The 18047-nt window shown below is 36.7% G+C and overlaps 1 protein-coding gene across 1 annotated transcript in view; it reads right to left on the reverse strand.

Moving 5' to 3' along the window:
• The window catches only part of LOC115220304, a 164144-nt gene that overhangs the window by 123480 nt on the left and 22617 nt on the right, over positions 1–18047 (reverse strand). The window contains exon 4 of the mRNA XM_029790409.2: positions 12194–12349. Within this exon, the coding sequence (XP_029646269.1) occupies positions 12194–12349 (156 nt within the window). The remainder of the gene's footprint in view (positions 1–12193; positions 12350–18047) is intronic.

The following is an 18047-nucleotide window of genomic DNA, read 5'->3' on the forward strand; positions in this document are numbered from 1 at the left end:
TCTCTCTGTGTGTTCTGCAGCAAGAACAAAAGCAGGAATAATTAAGGGGAATGTTTTGGTTGAGGTTTGGGAAGTAAGATGTTCTTTGGTGGAAACAAGACAGAAAGGGTTGTAACAAAACATTAATCGTCTGAGATTGCCCTTCCTAGTGAGGGGAACCCCTACAAGGTTGGCCAAACACTGCATTGACCTAACAAAGGAGTCTCTCAACATATCTGACCTGACACTTCATGACACTTAACTCTTAGCTACCTAGGGTACTTAGGTGTAATTAAGTACCCATTAATACTGTGCTGATGTTAGTGATGCAGGGACTTAATTCTCAGATACCCAAGGTACATAGCTCTGATTAAGTACCCTTTAGGACTGGGTGTGTCTGTGACCAAGACCCTTAACTCTCAGATACTCTGTATATTTAGCTATAATTATGTACCCTTTGATACAGTGCTGTGTTTGTGACCAAGACAGCTCACAGGTACTCAGGGTACTTAGCTATAATTAAGTACCCCTTGGTACTGAGTGTGTCTGTAACTGAGACACTTACCTTTCAGATAGCCAGGGTATTTAGCTGTAATTAAGTATCCTTCAATACTGTGTATGTGATCAAGATAGTTCTCAGGTACCCAGGGTACTTAGCTATTATCTACCCTTTATTACTAAATCTCAGATAGCTAGGGTACTTCATTGTAATTAAGTATCCTTTGGTACTGTGTTGTGTCTGTGACCATGACACTGAATTTTCAGGTACCCAGGGTGCTTAGCTATAACCAGGTGCAGATTTCATTTTCTGCTGCAGAGGAAGCAATTGGCAACTCTCTGACCATGCCCCTCCATAATATATCCTTTTCTACTCTAGGCACAGGCTCAAAATTTTGGGGGAGGGGGCCAGTCGATTAGATCAAACCCAGTATGCAACTGGTACTTAATTTATCGACCTTGGAAGGATGAAAGGCAAAGTTGAACTCAGCAGAATTTGAACCCTCTGTAATGTATCACAAAAAGCTTGGATGTAGGTAGCTCATATCCCAGCCAGAGATCATACCTAACCTAACAATTTAAAATATTAAAATACATAAAAAAAAAACAACTGATTTATATAAAAGAAGAGGTTATGCATCAAAATAGATCAGGCATCAAAATATTTACTAAAAATTAACACAAAATACTTTAATTATTCTTTTAATTGTTTCAGTCATTTGACTGTGGCCATGCTTGAGCACCACCTTAAAGGCTTTTTTAGCCAAAGAAATCTACCCAGGGACTTATTCTTTGTAAGCCTAGTGCTTATTCGATTGATCTTTTTTTACTGAACCACTAAGTTATGGGGACATAAACACACCAACATCAGTTGTCAAGCAATGGTGGGGAGACAAACACAGACAGACACACATAAATACACACACACACACACAAACACACACATATATACACAACAGGCTTCTTTCAGTTTCCGTCTATCAAATTCACTTACAAGGCCTTGGTCGACGCCCAAGGCTATAGCAGAAGACACTTGCTCAAAGTACCACACAGTGAGACTGAACCTGCGACCATGTGGTTGGGAAGCAAGCTTCTTACCACACAAAATTAATTTTTTTTTTAAAAACTAACTTGTTAAACGTGTTTTTAGCTGAGGGATGAGTCATATTTGCGAGGTATTGATCTTGTATATTCTTGAGACGGAACTGAAAGAGGAAGCTGTCTTTTAATGAATGGTCATGCTAAGGAAAATTCAGTGAACCATGAATTTGCAACAAGATGCTCTCTTCAGTGGTTACGAGAGAAAACGAGATGAAGATTCCATCTTAAAAAGAATCTATTTACCATTTATATCAAAGCCATAAAAATAACCGATACATTTGGAGAGTGTTGGAGGAAATGTGGAGGATTTGGAGAAAGAAGGAAGAAGATGACTGAGATGTGAATGGAAAGACAGTCTGTGATGACTTCTAATTCTTGGGAGAGAGAGAGAGAGAGAGAGAGAGAAAGAGAGAGAGACAAAGAAAGAGGGAGATGAGGAAAGATGGGAGAGACAGGAAGAGAATGGGAGAAAGAGAGGATTTGGAGAAAGAAGAGGGTACAGACGTGAATGGAAAGACAGTGTGTGATAACCTCTAATTCTTGAGAGAGAGAGAGGCAGATAGACAAAGAGGAAGAGAAAGGGAGGGAAAAAGAGGGAGGGAGAAAGAAAGAGACAGAAAGAGGGAGAGAGAGAATAACGGTAATGCTCACCCTCTCACCCCCTCCCAAACCGACATATAATTCTTCCTCTTCTAATGTAGTTGTTAAATTCTTGCATAACAATACAAAACTCAGATCCAAATAGATTCGGGTTTAGCAAGAAGCAGAGGGAACGGTCAAAAGAATCTCACACTAGAATACACAAGTAATGGGAATATGTGATGTTCATGCTGATTGCATATACATACATACATATATATAGTCTTTATTTTATTCTTTTGCTTGTTTCAGTCATTTGAATGCGGCCATGCTGGAGCATCACCTTTTGTTGAACAAACTGACCCCAGGACCTATTCTTTGTAAGCCTAGTACTTATTCTATCAGTTTCTTTTGCCGAACCACTAAGTTACAGAGATGTAAACACACCAACATCAGTTGTCAAGCACAGACACACAAATACATACATACCTACTGCTAAATATATTACCAAGTATTTTGATACAAAATAAGCTAGAATGCTTGGGCCCTAGGTACGTACTTCTGAAGTTATTATCAGATATTCAGAGCCCTGAATATGAAGTGCAATTTATTTGGTAAAAAAAAGAATTACATTTGTGCAATTTCCAGGGAAGGCATTATTAGTGAGAAAATCATTACTGATGGATGTAAAATTGTGTAAATCCAAAAAGTAATTAGGCGCAGGAGTGGCTGTGTGGTAAGTAGCTTGCTTATGAACCACATGGTTCCGGGTTCAGTCCCACTGCATGACACCTTGGGCAAGTGTCTTCTACTATAGCCTTGGGCCGGCCAAAGCCTTGTGAGTGGATTTGGTAGACAGAAACTGAAAGAAGCCCGTTGTATATACACATGTGTGTGCGTGTGTGTGTATATGTTTGTGTGTCTGTGTTTGTCCCCCACAAGATTGTTTGACAACCTATGCTGGTGTGTTTACGTCCCCGTAACTTAGCGGTTCAGCAAAAAGAGACCAATAGAATAAGTACTAGGCTTACAAAGAATAAGTCCTGGGGTCGGTTTGCTTGACTAAAGGCGGTGCACCAGCATGGCCACAGTCACACGACTGAAACAAGTAAAAGAGTAAAGAGAGTCAAAGAGTTATTAGTAGAAAAGTATACGTATAAAGACATGCCTTTTTTGAGTATGGTGCCTTGAAAAATTGAAGTCAAACAAACCAACCCCAATACCATTTTTTAATGCCTGGTACTTTATCAGTTCCTTTGATAAACAGCTAAGTAATGGCAACGTAAACACACCACTACTGGTTGTCAAGCAGTAATGGTGGAAAACACACACACACATTCATACAAGTATATATATATACCGGAGTAAACACATAAATGTGAAACAAGGTGGAAAAAAGAGCACTCAAATACCAGTGGTAGAGTAATATTTAAAGCAGCAGAAAATTCAACAAAACCTGTTACTCTGACAGTTTTTCTAGCAAAAACTGTCCGATGAACGGCAACGGGAAACTCAGAGTAGCAGGTTTTGTTGAATTTTCTGCTGCTTTAAATAAAGTATATATATATATATATAGTTAATTCAAACAAGAAAGCACAAAAAAATACAACGCGAGGACGTGGAACAAATATAGTATTATTGGACGCTCAGGAAAGAAGGAGGGTTTAACGTTTCGAGCGGAGCTCTTCGTCGGAAACATAGGAGAAGGAAAGATCCAGAGAAGGGAAGACAGAGGAAAAAAAATCGCCAACGATATATATACTAGCACTATGACCTGGCAATACCGGGTCATAGTGCTAGTGCATGCATATACAGCTGCGTGCATGCATGCGCACATACATGCGAGTACTGTACAAATCTCCGATCAATCACATACAGCTAGCTGGCATTCAATTGGCGTATCAAGTTTTGGGCATTTTGATTGGGTTTTGGATAGAAAATTCACAAAAAAGTTACTTCTATTGATTTTTTAATGGCTTTGCAGGGTGACTGGGGAAATGTAAAGATGTGCACGACCACCCTTGGACGGTTTTGAATGACCATAGAAAGTGCAAGCCCTCTAACTGAAAAATTGTGGATTTGTATAAAGGACACACACACAGACAGATATTTTGCATATATATATATTATATATATATATATATATATATATCTATATAATATATATATATATATATATATATAGAGAGAGAGAGAGAGAGAGAGAGAGAGAGAGAGAGAGAGAGGGATATTAATGACAGGCTTCTTTCAGTTTCCATCAACCAAATCAACTCACAAGGCTTTGGTCAGCCCTAGGCTTATGTAGAAGGTACTCGCATGAGGTGTCACGCCTGCATCTAGAAAGTGCAAATGCGAACTTGTAACAAAAACTGGGTGCAAGGTGGACAACAGGATGCATAAAATGATATGCATGGCCTGGCAATCTAAATACATGAGTAATGGAAATAAGGTGACAATATAATAAATAAAATAATAATAGAGAAGAAGAATAAAAGAGAGAAGAAGAAGAAGAAGAAGAGAAGAAGAAGAAGAAGAAGAAAAGAAGAAGAAGAAAGAAGAAGAAGAATAAGAAGAAGAAGAAGAAGAGAAGAGAAGAAGAAGAAGAAGAAGAAGAGAAGAAGAAGAAGAAGAAGAAGAAGAAGAAGAAGAAGAAGAGAAGAAGAAGAAGAAGAAGAAGAAGAATAGAAAGTAGAAGTTGAGTGCAAGAATTTTGTGTAAAGGTCACAACATATTTTTTATTGGCGTCTTTCAAGAGATCAGTATATTTTCTATGACTCACCGTTTTTACAAGACAGCTCATACATATAAGTCATTTTTAATTCTAAATTTATTCAATTCACCGTAAAGAAGCTTATGATTCAAATAACAAAAATTTGCACAAAATTTTATTTCTTTGATATTTTTTTTCAGAAGTCTTTCAATAAAAAGTGCACAATCACAAGGTATGGTTAAGAAGTACACTTTTCAATTATGGTGGGTACTGGTTCAATCTCACTGCATAGCACTTTGGGACAGTGTCTTCTGTTATTGTTTATATATATATATATACTAGCAGTATCGCCCGGCGTTGCTCGGGTTTGTAAGGGATATAACTATATAAGCATTTTTAGAGAGTTATAGCCAAAAAATAGCAAAAAAATGCATTAAAAATGAAAAAAATGATGGTAAATTTTTTTTTAAATCGTTGACTCATCGTAGACATTTCTAGAGAGTTACTTCCCTTATATAATAGCGAAAAAATGCATTAAAATGGAAAAAAAATGATGGTAAATTTTTTTTTAAATCGTAGACTCATCGTAGACGCGCGCTAATACCCAGAAGGGCTCGATATGAATCACGACTATAAGATACCCGGTTTTGGTTAAACTGCACCGCAAAATGTGGGAGTAGTTAGGAATCTAAATCGTAGGAGACAGACACACAACTTCACTTTTATATATAAAGATATATATATATTACATACATATAAGAGGGTGAATAATGGATGTCCACTTAGTGGTCATCCCTCTTATATGTATGTAATATAATTTTTCTGAACCTTCAGATTTTTCAATATGCTAGACCACTGGTTTTAAATTGATATTAATCAAATTAATATTCAAATTTTTCACCCTTATTATTTTAAATTGCAATATACATATACATACATACATATATATATATATATATATTATCAAAAGTGTAGGTGGCATACGAGTGGGTATATATTTATAAAAAAGAAGTTTGAAAATGCCACTATATATGATAAATTTTTATTTTCTTTTACATGTTTCGGTTCTTTTTGAAAAAATAAACCTTATCAAAAATATTTTAAAAAGTTAAGTGTAATAAAAAAGTTCATAATTGTTTCTTTCTAGTCTCAACAGAGTCCACGTGGTGTTTTTTGTGGGGGAGAGCATAATGGCTGTCTTGTGCGTTGACTAGAATCGTTGGCTGTAATTGTGAAAGTGACCATTGGCCATACCATACGGTTACTTTCGTGATTACAGCCAATGATTCTAGTCAATACACACGACAGCCATTATGCTCCCTGCCACAAAAAACCACCACGTGGACTCTGTTGAGACGAGTAAGAAACAATGATGAACTTTTTTTAATCCAGTTCACCCAGCTGGAAAAATGAACCTTTTGGGGGTTGATAAATTAAGTACCCCCTTCTCCCCAAAATTTCAGGTCTTGTGCCAATAGTAGAAAGGATTATCATTATCATTATTATTATTCCACCGAGGTTGACTTTACCTTTCATCCTCTCGGGGTCGATAAATTAAGTACCAGTTACGCACTGGGGTCGATGTAATCGACTTAATCCGTTTGTCTGTCTTTGTTTGTCCCCTCTATGTTTAGCCCCTTGTGGGTAGTAAAAAAAAATTATTATTATTATTATTATTATTATTATGGTAGTGAGTTGGCAGAATTGTAAGCATGACAAGCAAAATGCTATGCAGCATTTTGTCTGTGTTTCTGTTCTGAGTTCAAATTCCACTGAGGTCGTTCTTGCCTTTCATCCTTTTGGGGTCAATAAATTAAGTACCAGTGTAGCACTGGGGTCAATGTAATCTACACCCCCCTCCCACATAGTCACTGGCCTTGTGTAAAAATTCCAGTCTGTGTGTGTGTGTCCTTTATACAAATCCACAATTTTTCAGTTAGAGGGCTCATACTTTCTATGGTCATTCAAAACCGTCCAAGGGTGGTCGTGCACATCTTTACATTTCCCCAGTCACCCCGCAAAGCCATTAAAAAATCAATAGAAGTGACTTTTTTGTGAATTTTCTATCCAAATCCCAATCAAAATGCCCGATACTTGATATGCCAATTGAATGCCAGCTAGCTGTATGTGACTGGTCAGAGATTTGGACAGTACTCACGTGTATGTGCACACGCACACAGTTGTATATGGATGCCCTAGCAGTATGACCCAGCGTTGCTGGGTCATAGTGCTAGTTATTATTATTATTATTATTATTATTATTATTATTATTATTAAGTTGGTGAGCTGTATTTTAATGGGGCCACCCTTGTCACACTCTGTATTGTACTGAATCTCCCTAAGAACTAAGTTATGGGTACATGCTCACCCACTTACAGGTTTAATTTCCCGAGCAGGATGTTCTGTTGATCGGATCAACCGGAACTGACGGACTGCCAGTTGCTGTTGGATAGAGAACTTGTGATTGTTATGTAAGTAAGAAGACCTACTAGGAAACCAATGGACAGATGTTGTTTCTGCTACTATTTCAGAGATTTCTCCTCAGCTATCGGTTACTATGTCAACAGGTTAACCTACACCGATTCTATGAAACTTCATAACTTACTAAACAACTGATATCTTATCGTTTGTTGGTCAGCAGCAAGAGAGTCAATCCTTTAAATTCAGAGGACGTAAAAAATTAAAAACGTAAAGCAAAAAACAAGCAAAAACAAACAAGCACAAAAAAATGCTAACAAAAAAAAACAAAAACGAGATAAAAAAAACCTCGTTAATGAATGAGAAGGCAAATATTTTGCCATGGCATCATAAACAGTGAGATATGTGGAATGAGTCATTTAGCAAGACTTAGCTAATTAATTGAAAGCAAGCAAACGAGGAAGGTCGGCAAATGACCAGAACAAATGAATGCTATCAATATTTTATTGCTAGCAAACAAAACCATGAATGAATATATAAAATATATATATATATATATAAAATATATTATACATATATATATTATATATGCATACACACACACACCTAACTGTCCAGTAAGGAGAAGTAATTATTAACTGACCACTAGTGTTGGTCAGTGGTGTAGCTTTCTGTCTCGAACTAAATTCCAGCCAATAATAAAGGAGATGGTTAAAATCATGCAACAAACTCTGTTGTAGAAACGTAGCTTAGTGGTTAGGCCATTCATCTCATGATCACAAGGTCATGGGTTCAATTCCTGGCAGCACATTGGCAGGCCATGTTAGAGTGTTTATGCCACCATAACCTAGCAGTTCAGCAAAAGATACTGATAGAATTAGTGACAAGTTTAAAAACAAAACAAAAAGCTCTGGAGTCGATTTTTTTTTTTATTAAATTTTTTCAAGACAGTGCTCCAGCATGGCCGCACTCTAATGAGTGAAACAAGTAAAGAATAAAAAGTAAAAGATATTTAACTGGGATCCCCTCATTAACAAATACAACCCTATCTAACTGAAAACCCTTAAATTTCTGGCCCTATACATTGCTGTAATCCCTCTTGTGTTCACAGATGTTATGAAGACAGGCTTAAGTGGTGGCAGAACTGTTAGCATACTGGACAAAATGTTTAACTGGTTTTCGTTCATCCTTGCATTCAGAGTTCAAATTCCACTGAAGTCAGTTTTGCTTTTCATCCTTTCGGGGTCAATAAAACAAGTACCAGTTGAGCACTGGGGTTGATGTAATCGACTTAATCCCTTTGTTTCGATTAATTTTTAAAATAATGAAAAATTTAGTGAAATAACTTTTGTCCTTATAAAACTGGGGTTTGGAACTTAACATGAAATTTTTAGGGAAAGTTTTAATTTTAATCATTTTAAAACAGAAAGTTTATAACATAGGACCAGGGGCAGTCTCTGGCAGGCTGGTCTATATGAAACGGGCTGAAGTGGACTACTTTGTTCGCAGATGAGTTTCTTCCTACACAGTTGCACTGATTCTTCTCAAACCCTTCATTAAATATTTCCTAAATTTCTTTTACCAAACTCTGCAAGGCTATGCCACTCAATTCTCTTCAATTACAATACATTAATTTACATAATTCATCGTTTATTCTAAATTCAAGATGATTATATACCCTCAGATGCTAGAATGAGCCTTAACACTTTTCATACCAACCTGGCTGAAACTGCCTCTGGCTCTGTAGTACAAATGTCTTGTTTCCAAAAGTTCTGAATTAAAATCTCCCACCAAACCTTAGTCACAATTTATGTTCCTAACACTAACTTAACAATAACTAAGTTATTTTAATAAATTCTTTGTTATATTTAAAATTAATTGAAAGAAACACAGAGCATCTCAACAGAAATATGGTAACAAAAGGGTTAAAATATATAATAGAGATTCTTAACAATTCTTAACCTTTTTGATACCAACCCAGCTGAAACCGGTTCCAGTTCTGGCTTTGTAGTACAAATGTCTTGTTTGCATAAGTTTTGAATTAAAGTCTTCCACCAAACCTTAACCAAAATTTATGTTCCTTACACAAACTGAATGATAACTAAGTTATTTTACTAAATTCTTTGTTATATTTGAAATTAATTGAAAGAAACACAGAGCATCTCAACAGAAATATGGTAATGAAAGGGTTAAAGAGTAAAGACCCCCTTCAGTCATGGATGACTGTGAGATTGCGCCTAGAAAGTTCCCCACCTAGGTACAAGTTCGGGCAACGTTGTTTATGGATGACCAGCAGTCATCCATGCACACCAGCCTCTCCTCTCCATGCCACCGATGTTATCCAAAGGAAAGGCAAAGGGGCCGATACAGCTTGGCACCAGTGACATCGCAACTCATTTTTACAGATGAGTGAACTGGAGCAACGTGAAATAAAGTATCTTGCCCAAGAACACAATACATAACCAGGTCTGGGAATCGAACTCACTACCTCATGATTGTGTGTCCAACACTGTAACCACTGAGCAGTAACATTTACCTCCACAAATTATAAGCAAAAAAATTCTCCTTTTTTCAATAACAACAATGACAACAATAATCCTTGGCAGAATTTGAACTCAGAATGTTAAGACAGACAGGCATTTCATTCACCACAATAATAATAATAATAATAATAATAATAATAATAATAATAATAATCCTTTCTACTATAGGCACAAGGCCTGAAATTTGGGGGAGAAGGTGGGGGGCAGTCGATTAGATCAACCTCAATACACAACTGGTACTTAATTTATTGACCCCTAAAAGGACGAAAGACAAAGTGAACCATGGCAGAATTTGAACTCAGAACGTAGTGGCAGACAAAATGCCGCTAAGTATTTTACCCAGCATGCTAACGACACTGCCAGCTAACCGCCTTCTTAATAATAATAATAATAATAATAATAATAATAATAATAATAATAATAATGATATGGTAATAATAATGGTAATGATAATACAACAAAAGTTTGAATGATGGACAGAATAAAGGTAAATGGAGACAAAAAAGGTGAAGGTGTGAAGTGGGATAGGGGGTCCTGCATAAAAAGGAGCAGGCAATGCCTGGGGCAGGGCGGGGGAAGACATGAAGACTTAAGTATGTAAGAAGAATAATGATGTATTATGTAAGATTGTGGTGATTGGTGGTTGTAATTAGGTGGATGTGGGAGGTGCAGATGTGTTTTTGAAATGAGGTTAAAAAGCCCTAATAAATAGGGGAGGCCTTTGAAAATGAAGGGACACAATTGCAGAGAAGAAATATTTCTCTTTTGTTTAATTCATTAGAGCAGGAATGTAAAATAGATGATTAGGCATCCACACACACACACACACATGCAAAAAGTGTTTTATTCCCATATTTATGGACATTTTAAGGGTCAAATGTTAGTGGTGGTGGTGGTGGTGGTGATGATAATGGTGGTGGTGGTGGTGGTAGTATATAAATTACTTTCTGATTAAGAAAGAAAGAAGAGAGAGGAAGAAACTGCAGACCAAATTTGGAGAAATTTATGTTGATTAAGGCTAACAAATTGGTTAAGGCCTGTATACACATATATGTATACGTATGCGTGTGTGTGTCTTTGTGTGTATATAAATATACACGTGTGTGTATATATATATAAATATATATATATGTATATATGAAGGCGCATGGCTCAGTGGTTAAAGCGTTGAACTTATGACCGTCAGTTGTGAGTTCAAATCCCGGATTTGTGTTGTGTTCTTGAGCAAGACATTTTATTTCACATTGCTCCTATTCACTCAGCTGTAGAAATGAGTTGTGACGTCACTGGTGCCAAGCTGTATCGGCCCCTTTGCCTTTCCCTTGGATAACATTGGTGGCATGGAGAGGGGAAGCTGGTATGTATGGGTGACTGCTGGTCTTCCATAAACAACCTTGTCCGGACTTTCTAGGTGCAATCTCATGGTCATTTGTGACCGAAGGGGGTCTCTGATATATATATATTATATATATATATATATATAAATTAGAGAAAAACCACTATTATGTGGTTGTCCACTTTTCCATGCTTGCATGGGTTGGATAGAATTTGCTGAGGTGAATTTTCTATGGCTGGATGTCTTTCCTGTTGCGAACCCTCAATATTTCCCCAAGTCTTTCAAACACAAACAGCAGAACGGTCTGACGGTTTTGCATGTAAAATTGCAAGTGATCAACACCACATGTATGAGGGTGATGTTTGTTTACAACAAAGCATGTGATGTTCAAGACTGAGACACACAAACACATACACACACACATACCCGCATGCACACACACGCAGACACATGCTACTTCTCTGTCAGTTACAACAACAAGTGTTTCAGTTAATCCAACCAAGAGAGCAGCCTGCTCATGAAATTAACGTGCAAGTGGCTGAGTACTCCACAGACACATGTACTCTTAATGTAGTTCTCAGGGAGGTTCAGCCTGATACAGAGTGTGACATGGCTGGCCCCTTTGAATTACAAGTACAACTCACTTTTGCCAGCTTAGTTTGAGTGGAACAACAAGAAATAAAGTGTCTTGCTCAAGGACACAATGTGGTGCCAGGAACTGAACCCACGAACTTACAACTGTGAGCTGAATACCCTAACCACTAGGCCGTGTTTCTTTACATACAAAGAGCTTCATTTAGATTCCATCTGCCAAATCCACTCACAAGACATTGGTCTGCTGGAACTTTGCTCAAAGTGAGGCACAGTGGGACTGAACCTGAAACCTGTCTGGTTGCAAAGCAAACTTCTTGGCCAGCCAGTTAAGCCTGTATTGAAGAATTATTTATTAATCAATGTAATCAGATCTCTCTATCAGGAAGAGAATCACGTCCGGAAAATGGAATAAATGACAGAAATCGATTTACTCACATAAATTTCACCATTCCAAGAGAGGCAGAGCTTGGTTTTGACATTCCATGAACGGTCAATGGAAGATGTGTGAAAGGTTCTTGACAAATGTAGGTGACGTGGTTTCCTTCTTTGGCATAAGAAATGGCACACTGGAAAAGTAGGGAACTTTTATTCCTGTAGAAAAAAAGAAATGGTTTTGGAACAAAGGAATAAAGAAATATAAGAAAAGTTCCTGGCTTTGGATAAAAGAAAATACAAGAAGATCAATTAATTATGATTTTATTCAAAATATTCCCCTCTCAGATTCACACATTTATTGCAGTGGTCCTTCAGTTTCTCTAAGCTCTGTAAAAGAAATTGGAAGGTTGGGCCTTCAACCAGACTGTTCCCTATACCCTTAAAACCAGGAACTTTCCAGTATCCCCTCATATATTCAGGCTAAAGTCAATATAAGGGAGCATCTGATGAGGACGGTCTTCTTTGTAAGGATGTAATGCTTTCATTGATCAATTAAGGAAGTCTCTCGAAATGGCTGTAATGGATTGACAATTATACATCTTTGTTCCTAATTTATATTTTATTCACCCACCCCGGATTCTGCACAAACAAGAGTGGATGTATTCACTAAGTTGGATCATGCCATCCACATACACTGCATGAATATCGGGTGGAACAAAATTCCATGTAGAGTTTGATACTCACCTGATATTGGCTGAGTGTGGAAATAAGTTTGTTCTAACAAGGTGCCTCAATTTAAGTACCTAATTCAATTGAATCTAAATCACATGTTATATATATATATGGTAATTGTCTACACCCTACTCCTTATGCAAAGTTTGACCACCTCCTGTACCTACACCTTAGCACTATCATGGCATCTGATGTGGCTTTTTAAACCAGACAATGTTTTGAAAAGACACCCATATATATATATATATATATATATATATATATATATATATATAAGTTGGGTACAAAAATTCAGGGTGAATACTTGATAATTGTAAGCACCTGTATATACCATTTAGTGGTGTAGGTGATAGAGTATATTTATCAAAATAAAAACATGATGCAAAGGATTTAGCGGTACATATGTTTCGGGCCTTTATTAGATGGTTTATAACAATGCATAATTGATGTAAATGTGTGTCTATAGCCTTCTTCAGCCGCGTACAATTACTACTTCAAGGACATGTATTACATTATAAGTTTTACGTCGAGTGAAAAACGGGATGGACGCTTTGATTTTGTATTGGTGCCTCGCTCTGTCATACGCGACTATGAGGATTTGCATCCCCAACGTAAAACTTATAATGTAATACATGTCCTTGAAGTAGTAATTGTACGCGGCTGAAGAAGGCTATAGACACATATTTACATCAATTATGCATTGTTATAAACCGTCTAATAAAGGCCCGAAACATATGTACCGCTAAATCCTTTGCATCATGTTTTTATTTTGATAAATATATATATATATATATATATTATATATATATATGTATATATAAATTTATATAAATAAGGATAAGATCATTATTTATTTCGTCCCTGTATTTACTGCGACGATATTTTGACCATATCTCATGGAATTAAACGGTAGGCATTTTGAACTGGCCATGATGCATACGTGCATATATATGTGGGTATACGTTCATATATGTAAGTAATTGTATGGTGTATTTATATATATATGTCTATATATATATAAGCTAATATATATATGTGAAGCTAATAAGTCTTTAAAAACCTGTGATAAGTCTGTGCATCATCCTCCTCATAACTCTGGAAATTTAAATCTACACTATGGATTGATTCATCTTCTCTTCGAAACTAATAAGTTTTTTAAAAATCTGTGATAAGACTGTGCATCATCATTAAGGAACTTTGGAAAACTGTTTACAACCTATATCTGCCTCTAATGGAACTATCTCCAATATCTCATGAGTATAACCTCACCCACTAAGATGTCTAGAGAACTCAAATGTATTTTAGCTGATGAGTACGGGACACTTTTATCTGCTGCAATTTTTGCAACTTGTAATAAAGCCTGTCTTTGTATGAAACAATTGTACTAAAAACCAATCCATTCTTGTTGCTTCTTTCTCGTCTATATATATATATATATATATATATATGTATTTATGTTTCTCTTCTGTGTGTATTCTACTGATGATGCAAAGCATTCCTAAATGCAAAGTCAGAAATCCAAGATCTAGAATTATCCAGTAATTTTTTACTAGTTTCATCTTGTCTCTTTGCTTTATATCCGTGTTGATATATGGACAATTAAGGTGGTTTTAGAGTCAGATCATGGCTGCTATTTTCAGCATGGTGGTATCTTGTAGATACCCTAATTTATAATTTTATATATATATATATATATATATACACACACACATATATATCTAGGCATATGAGCATATGTGCGCATTTTTTAACTACATGTGTGATGTGTGTATTTATCTATGTGCATATGTGCATGTGTGCATTTATCTATATAAATGTGCATTTATGTGCATACATCTATATATGTACATTTATTTATCTATATACATATATGTTTATGTACATATGCGTGCATTCATCTATATATATGTATTTGTGTACATATAAATATATATATATATATATATATATATATAGGTATGTATGTGTGCAGTTATTTATCTGTGTATGTATTTTTCTAAGTATGCATCAATAAATTTCTGAAAAAATGTTAAATGAAACCATTACCGTTGTTTGGAGAGATAAGAGTGGAAGAAGAAAAAAAAAAGTGGAACTTTAAAAAAATATCAAAAATGTTTTTTTATAATTCATAATCTCCAATATTTAATATAGAGAAATATAAAGAATGCTGAACATATCATCTAAGATAAAACATGTCTAAAGAGACAGGGTGGTCATAGTTGGAAAGTCTCTGATTACAGTCAGCTGGATCAAAATTAAATTGGTTTTAAATAACAATAACATTTTTTGTTTTTTTTATGTCTGTTTCCCTCCCCATGCTGGCATGGGTTAGAGGAATACATTATTGAGGCATTATTTGGAAGTAGGATGCCCTTCTGGTTGCTAATGCTTACGTGTTTTTCAAATGAGGAATCTTCTATTCTGTACATCTTTGAAGCTACAAAAGCAGCAGATGGTTTCTTGTGAAGAAATGAAATGACAACAGCATCACTTCTTGGAGTGCTCAACCATTTTTGAAGAAGCACAAATGCAAAAAAAGCACACACACACACACACACACACATGTGTGATTCATTATTATCATTGATCCTAGCTTCTTTAGAGACCATCAGATAGCAAAGCTTTCTCCAGGTCGACAAAAGCTCAGTGTAATGGTTAAATTCTTTTCGTGCAACTGTCTCACTAGAAAGATGGCATCCATGATACTCCTCCCAGGAACAAAACCAACAGTGATGATCATTATCATCGTCTTTTAATGTCCAGTTTGCAAGGGTCAGACGGCAGAGTTTTGTACGTCAGGATGCTTTTCCTGTTGACAACCTTCATCCGCTTCCAAGCAAAGTAATAATTCTCCATGGCCAGACATGCTGACACAAGACATTGGAATGCATGTATGAGAATGGCCTTCATTTACAACTCTCATGCGATATCAAGACAAAGAGGCACACACACACGCACACACACACACACACACATGCACGCATGCACACACACAGAGTTTTGGGGTTAAATTTGATGATCTTCATGTGTTTCCTTTTGATGTATTGGTGAAGAGTCAGTGGTGTTGGAGAGTATAAAGATTAAGGTTGAAGCTGAGGAAAGCTTTGCTGACATGGAGGAACTGGAGACCATCTGAATGTGGGAAAAAGGTGACCCGTACCGTGATGATTCGTGCCGGGTATCAAAATACTGACATCGTGACTGTTGCTCAATGCTCTAAGAACACTGTAAAGGCTGTGAGACATAGCATGGACAGCTGTCAAGCCATGACCAGCAGAAAGAGACACAACAAGCATCCTGCCTTTATCTGGATGCCAGAATACATCCCCACATCTTTGAGCCGAGCCTTAAGCTCAATTCAGATGGCTAAGTGAAGCTGCTGGATACTGTGGTCAATCCGTGACTGGAAAGGGTTATTCCAGGAAGGCTGGAATAGGGGAAGCAGGATTCAGCTCCTTGCCACACCCCTGAAGAGAGTCAGAAGTGGTTGTCAGAGAATTTCTATGACTTCACCAGCCCCAATTTCTGGCCTCGTCATTCCCTGCTGATTGTAATCCCATGGACACTCTGTATGGGGTGCAGTTGAGACAAACACCAGATGCTCTGTCTGCAACATTAAGGCCAAGCTGGAGGAGGTATTCAAAGATCTCTCCAAGCACACAGGGAGGAATGCATGTGTCACATTCCAGAGCCGTGTTGAGTCCTTGGTGGAAGCCGAGGGCAGCTTCACTGAGTAAACTGCCATCTCCCAACAATTCTCTAGGAGGTATTTTTTGAATTTTTAAAAATATTTTTACATTTGGACAAGATATTGTGCTTTGTTTTCCTTTAATGGAAATTGTCAAATTTAGCCTGAACATCCTGTACATATACAATGGTCTTCTTTAATTTCTGCCAACCAAATCTACTCACAAGGTTTTGGTCAGCCCAGGACTGTAGTTGAAGACACTTGCCCAAGATGCCATGCCGTGGGATGAACCTAAAACTGTGTGGTTGGGAAGCAAACCTCTTAACCACATAGCTACAACTAAGAAGGAGAGCTATAAAGTTCTTGGCTTTAAGGGTCTCATGAAAGGCCTGGTTTAAGACCCAACCTTCCAAGTTCTGTTACAGGGCTTAGAAAATCTGAAGGACCACTGCAATAGGGGTGTGAATGTGAGAAGGGGAATATGTCCAATAGAATCATAATTAACCGATCCTCTTGTATTTTCTTTTACCGAAAGCCAGGAACTTTTCAAGCAGCCCCTCGTATACAGGAAAATATCACCTTGCTTGGAAACAGGTGAGAATAAATGATAGGAACGTTGTTCATCTGTAGAAAATTTGGCAAAATAAATTTTGTTTGACCCATAAAAGCATGGAAATCTAGATTGGTAAATGATGATGACAATGATGTGTGCATGTGCACGTGCATACGTGTGTCTGTAAAACTGGCTCCTTTCATTTTCCCACAAAAACCAAAAAAAAAATTCCACTCACAACACTTTAGTTGTCCCTGGGCTATGGTTATTTAATTACATTAATTCTTAAACTAAAGCAAAGAGACCATATTCCGCTGTCTCCTGTCACTCTAAAGAAACAAATTGTTCTGGAAATTATGAGATCCTCTTTGTAAATCTATCAAGACAGAACAACTTTTGAAGAAAAATTACATTTCTATATCCAGCCTTCATCACCAATATTCTACTTTCACAAAAAACCAATTGCAGAAAAGAAATTGAGTTAAATGTCTATTGATCTCTTATTTTATTTTCCTCAAAATCTTTCTCACTTTCTGAGCAAATCAATGCAAGAAATATATGTGCCACTTTGGTATAATTTCCGATAGCCTCAATAGATGGAGTGTCACTTTTGTCTGAAGTCAAGCAAAAGTATTATCTCAATTTTAAGGAGACAAAAAGAGATTCCAGGAAGTTAGTCTCAATGATAAGGTTTTATTGCAGCAGGGAGGAATAAAGGGAAAGTTATTTGAAAAAAAGATTAAAATTCGAAATTTTTGGTTTGATTTCCTACTTTATTTCTTTTTAACGTATGGGCAGCAATGAGGTAGAGAGGTACTATAGGTGGAAATATAATACAAAGGTAGCGTTAATATAAAGGTACTATAGGTATGAATGTAAAAGAGAGGTACAATAGGTAGGAATGTGATGGAAAGGTACTATAGGTAACAATTTGATACAAA

This window comes from Octopus sinensis, linkage group LG16 (assembly GCF_006345805.1).
Source record: "Octopus sinensis linkage group LG16, ASM634580v1, whole genome shotgun sequence".
NCBI classification, from domain to species: Eukaryota; Metazoa; Mollusca; class Cephalopoda; order Octopoda; family Octopodidae; genus Octopus; species Octopus sinensis.